At 38.0% G+C, this 23,039-nt stretch overlaps 1 protein-coding gene across 1 annotated transcript in view; it reads right to left on the bottom strand.

The window, feature by feature from the left end:
• The window catches only part of LOC134790071 (F-box/LRR-repeat protein 7), a 137,084-nt gene that overhangs the window by 36,602 nt on the left and 77,443 nt on the right, over nt 1–23,039 (bottom strand). Inside the window, exons 2-4 of the mRNA XM_063760836.1 lie at nt 6,686–6,904; nt 5,560–5,751; nt 5,029–5,173 (exon numbers count right to left, since the gene is read on the bottom strand). Coding sequence (XP_063616906.1) covers nt 5,029–5,173; nt 5,560–5,751; nt 6,686–6,895 — 547 coding nt within the window. The 5' untranslated portion in view covers nt 6,896–6,904. The remainder of the gene's footprint in view (nt 1–5,028; nt 5,174–5,559; nt 5,752–6,685; nt 6,905–23,039) is intronic.

Raw genomic sequence — 23,039 nt, 5'->3', positions numbered from 1 at the left:
TTTTTAGTTTTTTCAGAAAACTACGAAATATATATTATGTACTTTTTGTGTACACATTTTGCCTCATTTTCTAGCTATTTTCTCTTATTTCACCTTTGTATAACATGTGACGTAAAAAAGAAATGCGATTGCGAGCTTTATTAACACTACTCATAGCAACATCGATATTTTTGCAGGCCAGAAAGTTGGATTCGAACAGAACATAAAACATTGAGAAGTACATAAAATATTTAACATCGAGTGCTTTGAAAGTAAGTAAAGTAGTGCTCTAAAAGATTTTAGTCTTCGCAGCCGTTCTCTCTGAATAAATAAACCTTTAAAACTCAGTTAACTTCAAACGATTATTCCCATCAGAATAACGACCCGTTTGCACGCCTAGATTTCCGTAACGAAAATTTCCGTAAGTCCAATGGCAATATTTAAATGGATTATTAATGTTAATATTATATCTGATCTCTATCTTACAAATTATATACATTTGTATTTATATTTTTATTTACAAGCGTATATGTATGTATTATCCCCCAAGTCACTCAGACCTGTCTTGTACTCGTAACAATTAAATTGACAGTGTCTTCTTTTATGATTCGACATCAAAAGTCAAGTTTTAAAATTTACCTACCTGCCTACCTACTAATTTACCTATTCATGATATTTTCACACTGTAAAATTACTGTGCAATTTAAAAAATAATGGCTAAAGCTCGGAGCGAAATGTGAAAATGTATTAACCAATTTTCACCAGAAACGGGACATTATGTTCCACTTAGAACAAATGCTTAAGTAGGTAATTTCAAGTCGCAAAGAAGTGGTATTCATTTTCATAACGCTAATTTGAACAGAAAAGTTTGTTATGTTCCTCGGACTCGGAGTTATCACGACCCACTATTTTAAAATTTTTTGTCATAGTATTAAGTCTAGGAGAATCGCTGAAGTTCAAAGTATTTAAATGATTGTATGTACTTGTGATTACTCTGTATGTATGTTGCATTGTATTGTAAAAAAGGTAAAACCGAAATCGGTACCTACTTTGATATTTAGTTTTGAAGGTAAATTTGTGAAAAATGTTGTTTCTATATTAGGTATTTATAAAATAGCGCCGATATAGTACATTGTGTATTAAGGGCGGGAAATAAGAAATTACGAACGAGTGTCAATTTTAAGCCCGACGCGAAGCGAGGGCTTAAAATGTTCACGAGTTCGGAATTTCTTTACCGCCCGTGGCACACACAATGTTTTTCATCACACTTGTAAGGAAAAAAAGGAGAATTAATAAAAACAAACTTCTGTATAAAACACTTTTCCGCCCTAGGGCGAAAATTTCAATTTCCCGCCCGCAAGCCCTACGTGTAAATAAGTGTTTTTCATCACACTTGCTCGGAAAAGATTTTTTCCGCCCTAGGGCGAAAAATTCAATTTCCCGCCCGCAAGCCCTACGTGTAAATACATCTTTTCCGAGCAAGTGTGATGAAAAAATTAATATATCGCCGTATTTCATATTTTACAGTCAGCAGCAGAAGTTGCTAAGCGGGCGAGGTGTTCAAACCTTGACACGCTCTTATTCTCTTAACAATAAAGTCGCGTCAAGATCATTTTGAACACATGCATGTCCCGCTTAGCAACTTCTGCTGCTGACTGTACATGTAGGTATTAACTACTTCAAATGTTATCCCTTCTAATAGCATGTCATTAGTGACGTCCCCCTCCCTCCGTCTGTCAGCCAGTCTGTCTATAATTTGGCTCTGGGTGGAATTCATCGCAAAAAATTTCACCATACAAAAAAAAAAAATTTTTTATTGTTTAATTTAACACGATTCTAGCTGGGTAAAGTAATAGGGGGCTGTATATTGAGGATATTTATGGAATTTATACAATCATTTGTGGCTTATATTTGAAGTTATCGCTTTCGGAAAATAAAAACGCAAGATGGTGATGACAATCATGGTATGGTAATGACTCTTTTATAGACGGTAATGACACTGCATGTACGGTAATGACGATTTGGGAACTAATTTATATATGTATTAAAAACGTATTAAAAAAACAAAAACTTTTTTTAATTGTAAGGCTTTAGAACTTTAATAAACATTACAAATAACATGTTTTTGAACATAAGACTAGCTACATAAATTATTTTTAGAAAATTATAAAAAATACAATTTATTCATATAAATAAATATATAACAAGTATTTTTATTGTATCATTTTAAATAATTTATTTTCCGAAATAGGCAGTTTACTCGTATGTATTCATTTATTTTTTTGGGTATTTTTCAATGTTAAATCATATTAACAATATTGTACTCTTATTATCAGTTTAAACCCGCATCTTCTTTTATCTACTGCATAACTTGGTATTTATATCATATTATAAAATTGCTGGCTTACCAGTGAGCTTAATTTTTATGATATATTACTTTTTTTGATAATTTGATTCATTGCATAAGTTTGTATTTTTGTTGTTTTATAAATTAACTTTAAAAATAGCTATAATGATTTAAATCCATATATATGTTGTTTAATAGCTAAACATTAATATATAATCAGTGTTTTATAAGTTGCAAGACCCCTACTTGTAATGCATGTCATAAATTACAAAATGTTAGGTATTGGGTCCGGTGACTACCCAATGGTATAATTATTAATTGCTGTAATTATATACATCAATTAATATAATATTATCAAAAAACATAAGGCCATCACGATAGTGAGCCAGTACCGTAGCCTATGGTCGCTTAAAACTTAATATATGTTGCTTGTTTAAATACTTTGTTTTAACACGACTAACATGCAATTACACACTCTAAGTTGCACGATTTACATTATTAGATAATAAAAAATAAACATTTGTATGTTTTAAGTTCTAAGTGACCTAAATTTTGCCTACTTCAGTCAAAATGTTATTTAATAAAACCAGGCAAGTGCGAGTCGGACTCGCGCACGAAGGGTTCCGTACCATAATGCAAAAAAAAAAGAAAAAAAAAGCAAACAAAAAACGGTCACCCATCCAAGTACTGACCACTCCCGACGTTGCTTAACTTTGGTCAAAAATCACGTTTGTTGTATGGGAGCCCCATTTAAATCTTTATTTTATTCTGTTTTTAGTATTTGTTGTTATAGCGGCAACAGAAATACATCATCTGTGAAAATTTCAACTGTCTAGCTATCACGGTTCGTGAGATACAGCCTGGTGACAGACGGACGGACGGACGGACGGACGGACGGACAGTGAAGTCTTAGTAATAGGGTCCCGTTTTACCCTTTGGGTACGGAACCCTAAAAACTAACCATCCTCTAGTGTGAAAGAAATAGTCATATCTTCTTCTACATTTATTCTACATTTATAAGGTAGACATTATATAGTGTTAGAAGACATAGAGAACGTTTTTCAAACATACAGCTTAATTTCATAATGAATTATAGCAAAATAACTAGAAAAGTTTCTGAGAATCGTCATCACCATACACATGAAATCATCACCGGTCGTCATTTTTTCCCGGTGATGATGGGTATGGTGTTGACGATTTGAGAGTTTCTTGTTTTTATTTCTAGAATACGAATAATAGTAGTTAATGTCTATGCTACACAATAAACTTCATGTAGTTTGCCATTCATTTCAATAATTATTTCTAATATATCATTTGTAACTTTTTTAAACCAAAGCATAACGGTGATGATGCTCTGTTGTGACAAACTACGTTTTACATATTTGTTCGTAATATTTCTCACGATTCAATGATGTGACTTTATAGTGAAATCATTTTTGGCATTCTATATTAAAGTGAAAAATAGGGCAAGGACCTTTAGCGGTATTTCGTTGTTCATACACGGAGATAAGCTCACATTGACATTACTATGACGGTGTTGACGAATAGTCGTGACAAAACTTTAAATATTTTTAAATGTACTTTCTCGGTGAAGGAATTATTGCATATTTTTTCATGTGTTAAACAACAACATGGAAAAGATATAAGTAAAAGAAAAATCGCAATCGTACGATAGGTATGCTATAATTTTCACTGCAAACAAAAAGGTTCAGATTTTTCCGGTAGACGGTGATGACTTTAGACACATAAAACATTTTATATAAAAAAAACTATTAAGTTATTGGAGATGGTAATTGAAGGAACATGAAGATAATAGTTCTTAAAAATATATAAAAAAGTTGCAACTCGCACAACCTACTATTTTTTTTTTATAAAGACCGAACCATAAGTTTTCGCAGGATTTTGAAATCCACCCCTCTACGACATTTCAAACAAAGTCAAAAAGCATATTAGGTACGTTTAGAAAACAAATAAACAAAAATGCAGTTATTCCATTGTTTCCTGATTTGATTGCATTCTCCTGTTATCGACTCAGCATACTAGTACTAATATTTGTACTGCGACAAATTAGACGGATGCTATTACATACCTATTATACGCTAATATGCCTGTCACGTCCCTCCAAGTGGTAACCAAGGTTCATACTAAGGTACCCGTTTATACAGCAATTATGGTCAGCAGAATAAATATAAAGGGATGCTCCTGAGTGTCCTGTTCTGTAATGACTGAGTACTTTACTTAAGTACACGAGTAGGTAGTGTGTAGGCAATTACCTTGCCAACGCACTGCCACTTGCACGTATCACTAATATTTCTCAAGTATGTAGACTATTGGTCTCGCTACGCTTATCGTCAATGTTTTTTTAGTTATGATAGTGAGCAATATTTCAACGCATAATAAATTTTGGAAACTTAAACATCGATACAGAGAAGAGACCTTACGTCAAAGAATTTACCACAAGTGCAAAGGATTTCTTTCGTGTAACAAACAATCGCACATTGATGACAAATATACGCTATTTGAATTCCTTTAGTCGAGATGGATATTCATTTATCGTGTCTGATACTCTATCAAACAGGAAATATTTACAGCTTTACTTATGCCTCTCCCAATGATCAACACGAACTAGAAATTCAAGCCGCGAAATTAAGATTACTACCACAATATCTCTTCATTTCAACAGAGAGTAAAGAAAGATTTACCGGTAAGGTCAATATGCCTCAAGTCCACCAGGTCGGTGATGAGCGGCGCCAGTGCGCGCGCATCCATACTACTTGAGCCGGTTACCGCTAAATGCGTTAGATTTCTGAACGTAGCAGCCAGGAGCTGTGCGCCTGCTGCTGTCACCTGTAATAGGATATAATTAAATGAAGATACCCACAAAATAACTAAACAAAGAAAAAGAGAAGAATTGCTAAGTTTTACTGGAGTTATTTTAGACTCTATGCCTTGTTTAAATTGTATTGATTTCAACTATATAACTGTGTTACTTAATTAACTTGCTGTGCTCTTTGAGACATTCATATGAGCATCTATTTGATTCAGTCAGCGTTTCTCACGTTTTTAACCTAAATTTGAGAACAGCTGGCTTTCAACTTCTATAAACGCATACTAGCCACACTCCCCAAGGCCCAACCGTCGCGCCCGTATATCCCGGCCCGGCGGTTCTGATCTTCGCCACCCTTTAGGCCTGGCGGTCAGGCATGACATCATTCACCGGGTATTCGACTAACCACAGAATTCTTCGCCCGCCACTCCCTGACTCCATTGACGCAAGGCCCCGCCCTCGCCCCGGCACAGCGAGCCGCCACCTCCAACGGCCCGGCCGCTCTGATCTTCTTCCAAACCTCGGGCCTGGCGGTCAGGCGCGAGATCAGCCGCGCCCAGCGCCGACACACGCGCGACATGCGGCAGAGGTCTGATACCTGAAATGTCATTGGTGTTTGTTGTATAATAAGTCATATGATAAACTCATAAACTGTAGTTGATTGGTATTTGTACAAAGAACGGAACAATATTTAAGATTTTAAGCAGTTAAAATCTGCCAAAATCTAGATTCGAAAGCGTAGTAATCATAAAACTAACACACTATTTTAAACTGAAAAGAGAATGAAAAGTAAATCTTGGCAGTTTGGTAAACATTTGTTTATTCATATACCTCGTATAATACATATATGTATTAAGTATACGAGTATGTTGCTAAAGTAAGATTGTAATAAAGATTTTTATATTTCTATATCAACATTATCAACTGCAATATCACGTAGTAAACAAAAGATACAAATATTGACGCCGGTTCTATTTAGATAACTTTGAAGCATCATAAAAGCGTATCAATATCAATATTTACAGAAATACGCAGGACTTTACAATTTATTTTCTTCTTTTTGCTGACCCCAGGTCACACAGTTGTATTTTAGTAGGTTTACTGGTAGAGGATACCTTTTCGAAAAAATCCTCTTTTTGTAGGTACGTTAAGGTCTTTTGCAAACATTTTAAAGAAATAAATAGACTCTCTACAATATAATATATGCAGGTAACTAATCTACTATTGCCTTCCACCGCTACACCTTCTGCTCCCTAGGGAGTCTAAGGTTTACTACACTAGATCCAGTAGGTATCTCTACGATCTGCTAGGATAGGATAGTCCTGGTCTAACCTTAGCCCGTTGGGGGCCGGTAGCTAGATATGGAGTTATTTCAAACCCCACCTCTAAATGTGACAGTATCTTCAACCAAATGACACTGAGGGTGATATCCCTTCTTCTCCTTGGCAGTACACAGACTGCTAGGATACCACAGCCCTGATCTAAAGTCGGTTAGAGTCAGTAGCTATAAACAAAGCTGTTTCAAAACTGACCTCTAAATGCGAAAGTATCTTCAACCAAATAGCATCACTGAGGGTGTTATCCCTTCTTCTCCTTGGTGGTCCACAGTCAGCTAACGTGTGATAGCCCTGGTCCAAGCTCAGTTCGCTCAGATCGGCGGCGAGCGACAGAGCTGGCTCGGGAGGCGGCGGGGGCCGCCGGCGCGCGCCGCCGCACACGCCGGGCCCGGAACAGCTGGACATCGTGAGACCCTGGAAATAAATGAGGAGATTTAGTCTAACGTTTCTTATATCAGCTACTATACGTATGAGTTATGAGTAACATAAATATTAATAACTGGAAATGCAGTGACTAATGCTCGAGACGAGGTATGATATGGCATGGCCATTTCGCGACACTTTCCTCTGCTATTTTAGTTAGGATTAGGATTTATTTATACATATTTGTGCATTTCGTAAAGCATATATGATATTCTAAAACAAGTTACTCTAGATCCCAGTGTTAGTAAAAAAAAACCGTGTTTGTTTTAATAATAATACGAGATTCGGAAACCAAATTCCTACTCTTCTCTCTATTAGTGAAGTTTCTTTGTAACGGGATTAAAATACATCCAGTTGGGTATTCAATTTCTCGGTCGAAATTAATCAAAAAACAATCGAAAGGACAAACTATTAGAAAGCTAATTAAAACCTAATTGAATCCTAAAAAAGATTACTTAAAGTAAGACAAATTCTTAGGAGTGGGAGTTATTTACATCAACAGAGGCGATGTGCGTGTAAAAACAGTTTTGATTTCAATTTTATCGGTGAGCGCTAACACTTACATCAGTATTTTTATTAAAAGTAGGAATGTAGGTTCCATTCGTTAATTACTTTGAGGTATGCAACTAAACCATTTACTGTTATTTAAAGCAAGTCCAACTTAACGTTATTTTAACCATTAACTTTTTCAATTACCCTCCAGTTTCCTTCGTTAATTTTACTAGACTATTAGTAATGGACTATGTTAGTGCTTCTTTTAACGACCGGCGAGTCACTAATCCGATTATCGATCGAGCGCTTCACGTGGAACAAACCAGTAGAAAAGATACCCCATATATCAGTTACATCTAAGTAATCGCAGGTCACAGATATCTTGGTTCATCAGAGGTGAAGGAAATGCAAGGGTAGCTCATGCACGTCCGGACCTTTAGCGCCAAAGGAAAGCGGTGAAAACCTGGCTTAGGCGCAGTTCTAGAAAGTACTTACGACCTTGTCTATCAACATTCATGCCATAGCTTAATTAACCGTATACTTTAGTTACGGACAATCCCAAGATTAGTGTATTATTGAAATGCGTGAATAATTAACTTTAATGAACCAAGAAAGGCAGTATTAGCGGTATTGAAATGACCTCTTGAGTTTATTATGTGATACCTAATTGTGCTAAATATTCTTCATTGTTTAATTTTGGTTTAAAGTAGTGAATAGAATCAGGCGTTACTTTGCGGAAATCCATACTGTAGGGATGAATTTATAGTTTATCCCAAATATATTTTAATTACTCGCGGACAGAGCGACCGATTTTATTATTAGATAATATTCAGTTGCATGAGCTCTGTTCTGTGTAAATAATCCTAGAGCAGCTGTAAGCGCTGCGCGCCGTGCTTGACAGTCTAACGATCGACCCTCGGCTGCAGCGCTGACAGCGATGTATTGCGCCCGACTCCCGCAGGCGCAGTGAGCCCTTAGAGACGAACTTTGTTATCGTGGCTGTCATACTAAGTCGTTTTTTCCCGTTAAATTTGTATTTCTGAATAATTGTTTGGCTTTCGCTCTCACTCCTTCTATTTTATATAGATGTGTATTGTGTGCCGTTACGGACAATAAATCGGTGTGCGAAAACGAACGTTTGGTGCTTATTATTTGCCCCTGCATCCGCACCCGCTTACCACGCCTAGCACAACTCTACCTTCCACATCTACACTGGTGACTCGTCACGTTTCTGCACCACTTGGGACATACAGACTTCCCAGAGCAAGGTTCATGCATGTACATATAGACCTCATAGGCCCCTTGCCAGTATCTCAAGGATTTAAATACTGCCTCACAGCCGTCGATCGATATACACGTTGGCCTGAGGTGGTACCGCTGCAAGAGATCACAGCAGAAGCCGTAGCCAGAGGACTTCTACATGGCTGGATATCACGGTTCGGCTGCCCCAACGACATCGTAACTGATCGTGGCAGACAGTTCGAGAGCTGCCTCTTCAAGCATCTGTCTGAGCTAGCCGGCTTCCAGCATCGTCGCACAACGGCCTACCATCCGGCCTGTAATGGCCTCGTGGAGCGTTTTCATAGACAGTTGAAAGCCGCTATTACCTGTCACGCAACTAGCAACTGGGTAGACACATTACCCTTGGTCCTGCTTGGTATACGTAGCGCGTACAAGGAGGATCTCAACGCTTCGACTGCTGAGCTCGTATACGGGGAGCCACTGAGATTGCCAGGAGAGCTATTGCACGCCCAGGCGGCCGATGACACCATTGATGTGACTGATTATGTCGCACGCCTGCGTAAGTTTGCCCATGATCTCACTCCAGTGCCAGCGTCACGCCATACAAGCAATAGACGAGTGTTCATATATAAGGACCTCAAAACTGCCAGTCACGTGCTGCTCAGAGACGATGCGAGCCATCCACCTCTGCAGCCTGCGTATACTGGTCCGTACGAAGTGCTCGAAAGAAGTGATAAAGTGTTTAAGTTGCGTGTGAACGGCAAAAGTGTAACAGTGTCTATAGATCGCATTAAACCTGCATACATACTGGCCGATGAGCCGAGTGTACCTATTACTGTTCCACCTGTTCAACCTACTCCAGAGACTGAAAATACGGCGAAAAAGACTAGGTCAGGACGTACAGTGCGTATCCCAGATTATTATTATTAAGTTATTTTTATTTTTCTATCGCCCTTGACGGTCTCTGGAGGGGGGTGATGTAGGGATGAATTTATGGTTTATCCCAAATATATTTTAATTACTCGCGGACAGAGCGACCGATTTTATTATTAGATAATATTCAGTTGTATGAGCTCTGTTCTGTGTAAATAATCCTAGAGCAGCTGTAAGCGCTGCGCGCCGTGCTTGACAGTCTAACGATCGACCCTCGGCTGCAGCGCTGACAGCGATGTATTGCGCCCGACTCCCGCAGGCGCAGTGAGCCCTTAGAGACGAACTTTGTTATCGTGGCTGTCATACTAAGTCGTTTTTTCCCGTTAAATTTGTATTTCTGAATAATTGTTTGGCTTTCGCTCTCACTCCTTCTATTTTATATAGATGTGTATTGTGTGCCGTTACGGACAATAAATCGGTGTGCGAAAACGAACGTTTGGTGCTTATTATTTGCCCCTGCATCCGCACCCGCTTACCACGCCTAGCACAACTCTACCTTCCACATCTACAATACTAATTAAAACCAAAATATTATTTTGCTAATCCGCGAAAAGATAACGTGCTAGTCAATCAGTGCTAACCCGTTATACTTACTTGCGAATTTTTACATGCAATTAATATTCCCACCCTCCCACCGCAAAAATAAATACGCAAATAAATATAACAAACCACCACCAAAAGAATAAACCTCGACACGTGTTTCGCCTCTCTACGAGGCATCCTCAGGAGTTGTTGACGGTCTGACGCCCGGCAACGGAATGACCTGTCTAGAATGGTCGGCCATATTTATACCTTGACCACTCCCCCTACCGTGCAAGTGTGAGTGAGATGGAAAAATTCGTAATAACGGCGATGACGCAACATTCAATTGTTCGTTAAGAATCATGCCCCTATTGTTGTACCTAATTATTTCCAGTTGTTCCAGAACACCCAAACGCAATCCCTTTTCGCAAACATGTAAAATATCAAAAGAATGATTCTCAGATAAAGTGTGACCTGTATCTAATAAGTGCTTTGCAAAATTGGACTTCTCTGGATGGTTATGTCTATATGACGCAACATGCTCTTTATACCTAGTAGTGAAACTACGGCCCGTTTGCCCCACATACACTTTATTGCAATCGTCACAGGTAAGCTTATAAACTCCAGACTTTTTCCCATTCTCGATCTTATCTTTGCCATTGCAAAGCTTTGAGTGCAAAGTATTATTTGTCTTAAAGGCCACAGGAATGTCGTTAGACTTCAAAATTTTGTAAATTGCATCAGACAACTTGCCAACATAAGTTATGCTCGCTTTATATTTTTTAATCGGTTCAGAGGATCGTGCCGCATACAACATAGTGTTGACCATACTATTCCGCTTTTTCCTGATGATACCATCCACAACAGACTTATCGTAACCATTCGAAACTGCTAAGTGATAAATATTATTTAATTCAATCTGATAGTGTTCATCAGAAAGAGGCACAGTCAACATTCTATGCACATAACAATGAAAAGCAGCCAACTTATGCTGCCACGGATGCGTGGAAGAAGCCGGGATAACTGTATCGGTATGTGTAGGCTTACGGTAAATTTTGAACTGATGCCTGTTGTTTACTTTAGTGATTGTTAAATCTAGAAAATTCAATGAGTGGTCTTGCTCTAGTTCATTTTTAAACTTAATTTTTGGATGCTTACCATTAATTTCAGCAATAAATGCATCCAGCAGGCCCATACTACCCGTCCAACAAATAATCAAATCATCCACGTATCTAAAATAGTATAATATATTATTGTTGCCCACAATATGCTGGTTCTCAAAATGGTCCATAAAAATATCAGCCATTAAAGGACTTAGTGGTGAACCCATAGCCAAACCATCACTTTGCAAATAATACTGTCCCCCAAATCTGAAATAATTTTGTTTCATACAAATCGCTGTTAGATCTATCAATTCATCTACTTCCCCTGGATGTAAACGTTGCCTTTCAAAAAGACCCTTAATAATCTCCAAAGTCTCTCCATATGGCACATTTGTAAACAAACTGTCTACATCCAATGAAAGAAGAACAGCATTATCTGGTATGTTAATGTCCTGGATCTTTTCTATTAACTGCAAGCTATTTTTCAAGCAATATTTCGGCTTGAACTGGGACTTATCTCTTATAATGGAATTCAACCTTTTTGCCAGATTATAAGTTGGCGCACCCAAATATGAGACCACTGGACGAACTGGGATATTATCCTTATGAATTTTGGGAAGTCCATAAAGAATAGGAGCTCGTGGATTCATAGGCACAACCATACTCTTCTGATGTTCGGTTTCAAAAACAAACGAAGAATTCTTAACTGCTTGTCTAAGATCTTTCTGGAAACCTGGAGTTGGGTCTCTTTGCAATCTCGAAAATCCGTCACCTTGAATAAGGTCTAGTACTTTCTGATTATACTGTCCCTTCTCCATAATCACAATGCAGTTGCCTTTATCTGCCTTTGAAACCACCAAATCACTGTCTTGCACTTTCTGTTGTATAGATCTTAGCAGCAAAACATCAGAATCAACACACGCACTCTGTGCTGGACTAGTACTCTTGATAACATTAGCCACCATGTTCTTTGTATCTACATCACCACGGCCCCGCACTATTGCAACCTCAGAATCCACTGCCAAATTTTCTAATGTTCTATGAGTAATTTTTGTCTGGAAATTATACTTCAAACCTTTATCTAAAAGCCCAATTTCATTTTCTGAGAACTCCACATTAGTTAAATTCTTGACTCGAGGATGGAAAACATGGTGAGTTGTTACTTGCACATCCCTTCTCCTTAAAAATGAACCAGAACTCGACTCTGTTAACCTATGCAATTTGTTAAGCTGGGTAGTATACATCTGGTGTGCAAGTTCAGAAGCAAAGTATCTCGCCTTCTGGTCCAGAATATCGAATTCGAGATTATGCAACTTAAATGAAAGTTCTGAATATAACACCTTAAGATGCAATTTCAAATTATCCCTTATATGGTTGAACGAAGAATCTCGCCACTGGTTTTCAGTAAGGGATAATTTGAAATTGCATCTTAAGGTGTTATATTCAGAACTTTCATTTAAGTTGCATAATCTCGAATTCGATATTCTGGACCAGAAGGCGAGATACTTTGCTTCTGAACTTGCACACCAGATGTATACTACCCAGCTTAACAAATTGCATAGGTTAACAGAGTCGAGTTCTGGTTCATTTTTAAGGAGAAGGGATGTGCAAGTATTAATGGTAAGCATCCAAAAATTAAGTTTAAAAAGGAACTAGAGCAAGACAACTCATTGAATTTTCTAGATTTAACAATCACTAAAGTAAACAACAGGCATCAGTTCAAAATTTACCGTAAGCCTACACATACCGATACAGTTATCCCGGCTTCTTCCACGCATCCGTGGCAGCATAAGTTGGCTGCTTTTCATTGTTATGTGCATAGAATGTTGACTGTGCCTCTTTCTGATGAACACTATCAGATTGAATTAAATAATATTTATCACTTAGCAGTTTCGAATGGTTACGATAAGTCTGTTGTGGATGGTATCATCAGGAAAAAGCGGAATAGTATGGTCAACACTATGTTGTATGCGGCACGATCCTCTGAACCGATTAAAAAATATAAAGCGAGCATAACTTATGTTGGCAAGTTGTCTGATGCAATTTACAAAATTTTGAAGTCTAACGACATTCCTGTGGCCTTTAAGACAAATAATACTTTGCACTCAAAGCTTTGCAATGGCAAAGATAAGATCGAGAATGGGAAAAAGTCTGGAGTTTATAAGCTTACCTGTGACGATTGCAATAAAGTGTATGTGGGGCAAACGGGCCGTAGTTTCACTACTAGGTATAAAGAGCATGTTGCGTCATATAGACATAACCATCCAGAGAAGTCCAATTTTGCAAAGCACTTATTAGATACAGGTCACACTTTATCTGAGAATCATTCTTTTGATATTTTACATGTTTGCGAAAAGGGATTGCGTTTGGGTGTTCTGGAACAACTGGAAATAATTAGGTACAACAATAGGGGCATGATTCTTAACGAACAATTGAATGTTGCGTCATCGCCGTTATTACGAATTTTTCCATCTCACTCACACTTGCACGGTAGGGGGAGTGGTCAAGGTATAAATATGGCCGACCATTCTAGACAGGTCATTCCGTTGCCGGGCGTCAGACCGTCAACAACTCCTGAGGATGCCTCGTAGAGAGGCGAAACACGTGTCGAGGTTTATTCTTTTGGTGGTGGTTTGTTATATTTATTTGCGTATTTATTTTTGCGGTGGGAGGGTGGGAATATTAATTGCATGTAAAAATACGCAAGTAAGTATAACGGGTTAGCACTGATTGACTAGCACGTTATCTTTTCGCGGATTAGCAAAATAATATTTTGGTTTTAATTGGTTTAAAGTGCTTTTATTGAACACGATACAATAGGAGAATACAATAAAATGAAACAAGAAATAATAGGTACCTAATTGAGTTTTCTAAAGTACCAACAGCGCAACTAAAATGCTATATCCAACCCATAGAAAATACGTATCTAATCTGATATATTGAGTTTCATACGAGTGGGATTCTGCTTTTAGCTGGTTTTTTACACGACTGCCCAAACAAAAAGAGTGTATTGTTTTCAGCGTTCATGTTTGTATGTATGTGAGTTTCTTTATTCCACCTTAACTTCTGAATGCCTTAACCGATTTAGACGTATGATACATCATTAGAATCCTTATGTCATCCCGGGTAACATAGGCTATGTGACGTCATTATAAAAACAATATGGCGGACTTAATACGTCATATTACGCAACCTTTAGAAAAAAATATCGTGCAAACCTATTGAGTAGGGTATCAAAATGAAGGGCTTTGAAAGCCGATTGATAATATATATGCAACATGTGGGTTTAAGTTTCATTTTGAGAAAGTAAGAATTGACAAAATATGTTAAGAGAAGCTAATCTCATAAAACCAAATATTATTATTGAATGGGATAGGTACTTATTAAAATAAAAGGAAAGGGTTTGACCGCTGATCATAAAAAAATATAATTATTTTATGTATATTAGGTACATACTACTCACAGTTTATAAAACATGTTCGTAATTGCGCTTATGGAATCGAAAAGTTTAAAATATAACTTCTATTTATTAATCGATACGACGCAGAGTCCGTCTAAGCTAACTCTGCACCGACTTTGGCAGAACAAATCGTGAAAGTATCATTATAACCGTATGGTTTGATTTAATTTTCAAATGTTGTTCAATTTCAAAATTTCATGAGTACCTATATAAGAGGAAGTTTGAAAGTAGCTCCAGTAACGGAGAAAATGAGGAGTACTAGGTTAGCGTGGTATGGGCATGTAATGAGGAGGGATGAATGCCATATAGGCAAAATAATGTTAGGGATGAATGTTGATGGACGGAGAGCGTATGGTAGACCCAAAAAACGATAGATGGATTGTGTGAAAGAGGATATGAGAAAGAAAGGAGTGAGTGCTGAGGAGACGAAAGACAGAGGAGAATGGAAGAGAAAACATGTTGTGCCGACCCCACATAACGTGGGATAAGGGCAGGGGAAAGAAAGAAGGAGGTTTGATTTAATTTTAACATTTATGATGATGACATTTTTTTAAAGCCGAAGGGTGAGCTCCACGTAGAGCCTACGGCTCAGAGTTTAAGAAAGATGTGCGCTTCCTGCAACTTGTCCAAGTATATGCACTTGGTCCAAAGCCAGGCGCCAAAGGCGCCTCCACACTAAAAGGGTCAGGCGTAGCCACACGTACGTGACACCACTTACCAAAGCCGGGCGCCTTCGGTGCCCTCATACTCAAAGCGTCGACCGTAGCCCGACGTACGTGGCGCGTCGTACGCGTTCCAAAGCCGGGCGCCTTCGGCGCCCTCATACTAAAAGAGTCGGGCGTAGCCCGACGTACGTGGCGCGCTGTGCGCGGTCCAAAGCCAGGCGACTTCTACTTTCTCATACTAAAAGTGTCGGGCGTAGGCCAGGCGCCTTCGACTCTCTCATATTAAAAGTATCGGGCGTAGCGTGACACGCTGTATGATTACCAAAGCCGGCCTCATACTCAAAGCGTCGGGCGTAGCCCGACGTACGTGGCGCGCTGCACGCGGTCCAAAGCCAGTCGCCTTCAACATTCTCATACTAAAAGTGTCGGGCTTGCCCGACTTACGTGACACGGTGTACACTTACCAAAGCCGGGCGCCTTCGGCGCCCTCTTACTCAAAGCGTCGGGCGTGTACGAGGCACGTTGTACGCGTTCTAAAGCCGGGCGCCTTCGGCGCCCTAATAGTAAAAGAGTCGGATGTAGCCCGACGTACGTGACGCGCTGCACTCGGTCCAAAGCCAGGCACCTTCGACTCTCTCATACTAAATGTCGGGCATAGCCCGACGTACGTGACACGCTGTACGCTTACCAAAGCCGGGCGCCTTCGGCGCCCTCTTACTCAAAGCGTCGGGCGTGTACGAGGCGCGTTGTACGCGTTCTAAAGCCGGGCGCCTTCGGCGCCCTAATAGTAAAAGAGTCGGATGTAGCCCGACGTACGTGGCGCGCTGCACTCGGTCCAAAGCCAGGCACCTTCGACTCTCTCATACTAAGTGTCGGGCGTAGGCCCACGTACGTGACACGCTGTACGCTTACCAAGACGCCTTCAGTGCCCTCTTACTGAAAGCGTCGGGCGTAGCCCGACGTTCGTGACGCACTGTACGCGTTCCAAAGGAGTCGGGCGTAGCCCGATATATGCGGCGCTCTGCGTGCCTTTCTGTACTGAGGACGCCCTCCCAAAAGTAATATAAAGTGACTTCAAATGGTTAGTAAAGAAATCATGACCCCAAAATTAATTAAATAAATAAAAAAATAAAAAACACGACTGCGAAAAAGCGAACTGAAAAGATAAAAATATTTTTTAGTTGTGTTAGTTACTCAACTTAATGAATGTAAAAATTCTAAAAAGTATAAAATATAAAAATTCTAAAAAGTATAAAATAAAAAAATTCTAAAAAGTATAAAATAAAATTAATTAATTAAAAATTAAAAAACACGACTGCGAAAAAGCGAACTGAAAAGACAAAAATAATTTTTAGTTGTGTTAGTTACTCAACTTAATGAATGTAAAAAAATATTAGAATATGAGTGTTTAGTGAAGGTTATAAACAACAAACGCAAAAGTTTTATGCTCATTTAGGATCGTGACTGTGCCTGTGTATTTTATTTCAATTGCAGTCGGGGACCTTGATGTATTGACATTTTCCCATTTAAAAGGTCCCCGACTGCAATTGAAATAAAATACACAGGCACAGTCACGATCCTAAATGAGCATAAAACTTTTGCGTTTGTTGTTTATAACCTTCACTAAACACTCATATTCTAATAATTTTTTACATTCATTAAGTTGAGTAACTAACACAACTAAAAATTATTTTTGTCTTTTCAGTTCGCTTTTTCGCAGTCGTGTTTTTTAATTTTTAATTAATTAATTTTATTACTAGATGTTAGTGGTACTTACATCGTAGTTTGCAGTTTGATGGACGCAGTCACCGGTGGGTCAAACAGATCACTGTGTTATGTCTTTCCTGTAGACATACACAAGAGTTAAGGGCTATAAAGGTTAATTTTATCCCACAGGAGAGAAAAATGTGCTGTTCGCGATAACACACTAGTTTTCTCTCCTGTGGGCAACAGCTTGTGGGCATGTAAGCCATGATTTTATCATAGTTCTCTAAATAAAAGGAGGACCTTTTCACGTGGATAAGGGTTAAATAAGAAAATTAAACTTTATAGCCCTTAACTCTTGTGTATGTCTACAGGAAAGACATAACACAGTGATCTGTTTGACCCCGGTAAAACTTTTGTCTGACGGACGTACAGGGAATAACTGTGAGGATCCAATCGAATAGTACGATATTTTTAGGTGCACTCTGGCCTTTTTGAAAGCTAACACTGTTTTGGAGGGCACGTTACGCTGTTAACCAGTAGTCGTCATCTGCGTTGTCCCGGGTTCGCAGGAGCCTGGGGTCCGCTTGGCAACTAATTCCAAGAATCACGTGGGCTACTAGTTCTTACCAAATCGACTGCCATTGGACCTTCCAACCCAGAGGGGAAACTAGGTCTTATTAGGACTGCAATCATGACTATTGATCCGTTTTTAAACACTTTTATTTAGCTTGACCCCGTATATCCAAACTATATCTCTATATATATATATAAATATGTGTGCTTCAAATATTGTAACTTAAATTTGAACCACTTCCCGATGTCTGATTTAGTTGAAATTTGGAGTAATTCCGATTACATATGCTAACATAGAGCTGATCTGATGATGCAGTCGGAAGGTAGCAAATGGAACTCTTCGATGGAAAAACACAAAACACATCCAGTTTAGGTTCATTAAAAAGGTCTACAGAAGTTATTGATAGACATGCAAATGAGAAGAAGTATAGTCAGCAATTTTTATTGCGCACACACTTTTGTGTGTCACAATTTTCTTTTACAGTAACTTGTTTTAACTAATTTTCTTAGTAGCTAATATTTTATATATTAATTCTTGAGGATATTCCAACAAAGGTAAGTTTTAAATAACTGTTCAATAAAACTTGTAGACAAAGAAAATACATTAACATATAATAACTAGGTCCACATAATTATTAATCGAAAGTGTCGAACGAATTTCCTAAAGAGAATAAACACGAGATATAAATTGCGCAAGTTTTTCAACAGGCTCATGTTTATAGAGGACTATAATTGCGGGTCCCGTAGCATCGCTGACCTTATTCTACCATTAAACCTCACAATGGACGTATAAATCAAACTAGTTTGTCATTCGACATGTCGCGTCTGTGACGGTGCTTACAATATACAGTATTTTAACTTTAAGCGTAGGTTTAGTTCTTTTTTTTTATTCGGGATGCTTACTGCCTAATATACATAGGTGAATATACTTATATACTAGATGCAAATTACAAGCTTCCACGTATATACTTAATAAAGACATGTTTGTGGAGTTTAAGCTTCATAAAGTTGATATGTAGGTATATATTATTTGTTTTTTCGGCACCGTTCTATCGAGACCCAGGGTTTTAACTAACGTGGTAATAATAATAATAAAATACTTACATAAACAGTATGCCTAGGTAGATACGCATTTGTACAGACCCAACCATTATATATAGTACCTACTTATACCTATTTAAAGACACGCTTACTCAACTCGTTCTTACTAATTATAGGAGATATATTCATAAACGGGAAATATGATACCAATGTATTTCAATATCAGTACATCTCCCTCGCACACATATTGCAATGAGCTGCACAAAAATATCAATTCTAAGCTGTTGAATTATGGAAATTCATACTTTATACTAAAGATGATAATTTCATAAAATACATGCCTGCAAACGACTTTTAACTCTATAAATCTGGAAAACATTGTAAGATTCTGAATAATCCCTCAGGTTTTATAATATCTATTTTCGTTCCGCATAATACCGAATGAACTAGAACACTAACTTGTAAAACTCCATGATGTCTGCATAAACCGATACCTTCGCTCGCTTTACGAGCTTGAAATACGGCTCATTATAATTTAACTGTGCTTCTGTCATACGATACGTATAATATTGGACACCTACAATAAGCGAATAACACGTTTAAAGCTTTAGAAATAAGGTTGCAGTTGAAAAAGGTTTTGAAGCATGTATTTAGATTCGCAGCTGGTCTAACTGGATTCCTGAGGTTTTTGCAGGTTCTTGTAATGTATATACTTACAACACGTCTTGTATGATAGGCTGTCAATGATGACATTACTTGCTTACTAATTTAATTGTTCCATAGATAGACCAATGATACTTTAGGGCTACGGAACTGAAATGGCAATAACCGAATTATTTGATGTACTTTCGTCATATCTGACTATCCATCGGTCTATCCGCGTGTATATCGCAACCATTTTACCATACCTATCCAAAATTAAGAATCTGATAGGTTATTTATTTTATAGCCCGGTAATTTATTTTGTACACATATTTAAATGGGGGCCTTTTTTAACTGCAATATAAGAGTATCAATTCAAAAACTTGATAATATTTTTGCAAATAATCGCTACAAAGGACGCAAATAACGAAATAAAGGATGACTCACGTTAGACCGGGCCGTGTCCGGGCCGGAGCTTCCGGAGCTTACTTTTCTATGACATGACAGGCGACCACGTGATGCTTTCCATAGAAAACGATGCGCCGGAAGCTCCGGCCCGGACACGGCCCGGTCTAATGTGAGTCGTCCTTAAGTCAACAGGCAACCAGGCACTAGACGGCTACGAGTATTAGTGATCAATATTTATTAGCATAAACTCAGTATACTTACACTAAAGTTTAAAATATATACCTACTTACCAAAACCTATTACACTGTCTAAAAGTTTTAAGTCGATAACTTTTTAATAACTCAAAATATACATATTTTTATATGACGTTATCGCTATGTAGAATGTTCAAACTTGCATAGTTAGTTCATATTTGCGAGCTGAATTTGCCTGCAACTATTATCACCTACTCAATTGCATTAAAGCAAAAATCATTCGACCTCTGAATTACGCCATAGACATACCAATATGTTACCGTAATCTTCTCATCTTTCCTAGACGATTCGATTTTGAAGCTATTTTCCATACTAAACCAGCATTTAAAATGCAGCTTGAAATCGACTAAGTACCTACATTCCATTGTGCGCCCGCCCACTCTATCGCCGGCGCCTTGATATTGCACGCCGATAACCACGGTTATATTCAATACATTTTAATTACACCTTGTGATATTGTCGCGTATATTGATACTGAAGTCAGCTACTTAAGTCAGGTGTAGCTTCTATTTGTTTGCTTTATACGTATTGCTTTCATAAGTTTAGAACTTTAGACTAAACATTATCACTTCTGCAGAATTTCTGGTTACTACATATCAGTGGCAAACGCCCAAACACTGGAATTCCGAATTTATTGCCTAAAATGACGAAGGTTATTCTTCTGGATTTGGGAAAAATAATCCCTGCTCCGGCAAAGCTACAAAATTAAATTTATCTTCTGTAAAACCACCATTTTTGTAAAAAAATTTAGGCACCTCGACTTTTTCCTATTAGGATTGCTAAAATATGTCAGCCACAGTTTAACTAGTCTCATTTCACGTCATGATAAAAAATAATGTGCAAATAAGATTTAACCAATGTAACGAGCGTATATTTAAACGACTTGAATAGGTCCCCAGATATGTGCGTGGCAGGAATCAAGGACTATATTACCTGTTGACGAGATATAGCTCCACTTCGTAGATCTCTAGCCGGAGTTGGTAATCAAAAGCCTTTGCTCTTCACAGCTTCTCTCAATATTTAGGCTGTTCTAACTATTTGGTAAGAATGAAAAAAAAACCGGCCAAGTGCGCGACGGACCATAATACATGTACTTTCATATTAATACAAGCCATTCAGACAGAAGAGCGAATCTTCGATGAAATGAGTTTTTGGAAAAATTCATTATTGGCTGATTGAATAATCTTTATGCCAATGCCATTTTGGCTACGGAACTTTCGCTTACCTGTGTTCTGTAAGCGGTTGGAATATCTATCGCTTCGCAATTGAGACATATAAATCTACTGTGATCCTCTCCTTCATTACCAGACTAAATTGGATCGTGCATTTTTCTGGCTTACCCACCGAACAGCGAACCTATTGTGTTCATTCTTTATGACGGCAATAATATGCGAGCAAATTGAAATGTAATAATAATAACCGACTGACAGAACACATGTTTACTAAGTAAACATGAATACAATGTAGTGTCATAACTAATTATATAGGAAATTAAATAATCTCCCACCATTATCAGTCCGCACAATGATGCAATTACGCCTTTTACGGAATTCGTTAACGTAAGAGCAGGTTCCTTGAGAAAATGCTATTACAAAAAGATCACTATGATTTTTCTATGGAAATTGTTTACGCAAAACTAGTTCATCCTGCGGCCATGCTAGCGGTTCTTTATATCTTAGCTTGAAATCTTAGATTCCAGTTTGACTAGATCTTTTATAATTATTTTTATAAATTACAGGTTACTTTCATTGCCGGTCTAAGCGAACGCAAAGTCTTGTCAACAGCTTATAATTTAGGGATATTTTACAAAATTCCCTGTGATTCATGACGAGAAAGACTTATATTTAAGATACTTCGGATAAATAAAATATAGAATTATTAGTGACGGCGAAGAGGAGTTTTACATTTCATTAAACTTCTAAGAACATAACAGAAACTGTTAAATCTCGCCTTACCATTTTCCTTACCATTTAAACGGGTAATCTTTATTTTTCTGCTACTGACGTTGAATTATTTATTTTATTTTGCTCTTGTTTCGTTTTACTGTCTCGTTAATTTAAGTGCTACTTTTACACTAAACGACTCTTAATTTTCCATTATTCTGTATAAATATCTGCTATAAAATGTACCCAGTAGCACAGAATAACATCTAACGAAATGTTATACCGGGTGTGGCCTGTAACACGAGCAAAGAATTTTAACATAGATTGTACTCCTCAAACCGTGACACTTTTGTTCAACAACTTTTAAAAATTATGAAGTATTTTGACTTCCTATTTTTCATACAAAATAAATATTATCTTCAATGGACGCCATCGCCACGCCATATCATTGTGATTGCCGTTGCTTGTCACGCCTTAAACATAACAAAATTCGCAATACATTGCGTCTTAGAAATAACTTTAAAGTGTATTAAAAATCAAACCATTTTTAAAATTCGCTGAACAAATGTTGGTCAGTATGAGGAGTACAGCCTACAGTTTAATTTTTTGCTCATGTTACAGGCCACACCCGGTATAGGTCTTGAGTGTTTTAAGATGACAATAGCTGTAGAGAATAATGCCGTATGGCATAAAGTCCGCCTTTTGTACTGTAAGGTTTTCTTCTGTGCATTAAAGGTTAAATAAAATAAATCACTATACACCTTATAAAACAAAGTCTCCCGCCGCGTCTGTCTCTCTGTGTGTCTGTTTGTATGTTCGCGATAAACTCAAAAACTACTGATCGCATTTTCATGCGGTTTTCACCTATCAATAGAGTGATTCCTGAGGAAGGTTTAGATGTATAATATGTTAACCCGTGCGAAGCCGGGGCGGGTCGCTAGAAAAGAAATAATACTTTCGATGGCTGAAATAATTTCAGTTCTGTCCGTGTAAACTCAATACCTATCATGTCCATGGAATCTCAAATGGACTTCAATCAAGCCTGAGATTCGGGGCCCGAGCCTTCGATCGTTGAAGCGACGTATGAGAATTCCCTTTCAGCCGTAAACCGTCAGCCTTGTGGACATAGGTTGTAAACGGGGACCGGGGTCGAGGGCGGAGGTAAAGTGGCCAAGAGTACATTATCGTAAAGAGGTGAGAG

Source organism: Cydia splendana, chromosome 1 (assembly GCF_910591565.1).
Source record: "Cydia splendana chromosome 1, ilCydSple1.2, whole genome shotgun sequence".
Classification (NCBI taxonomy): domain Eukaryota; kingdom Metazoa; phylum Arthropoda; class Insecta; order Lepidoptera; family Tortricidae; genus Cydia; species Cydia splendana.
This window is presented reverse-complemented; position numbering and strand designations above follow the sequence as displayed.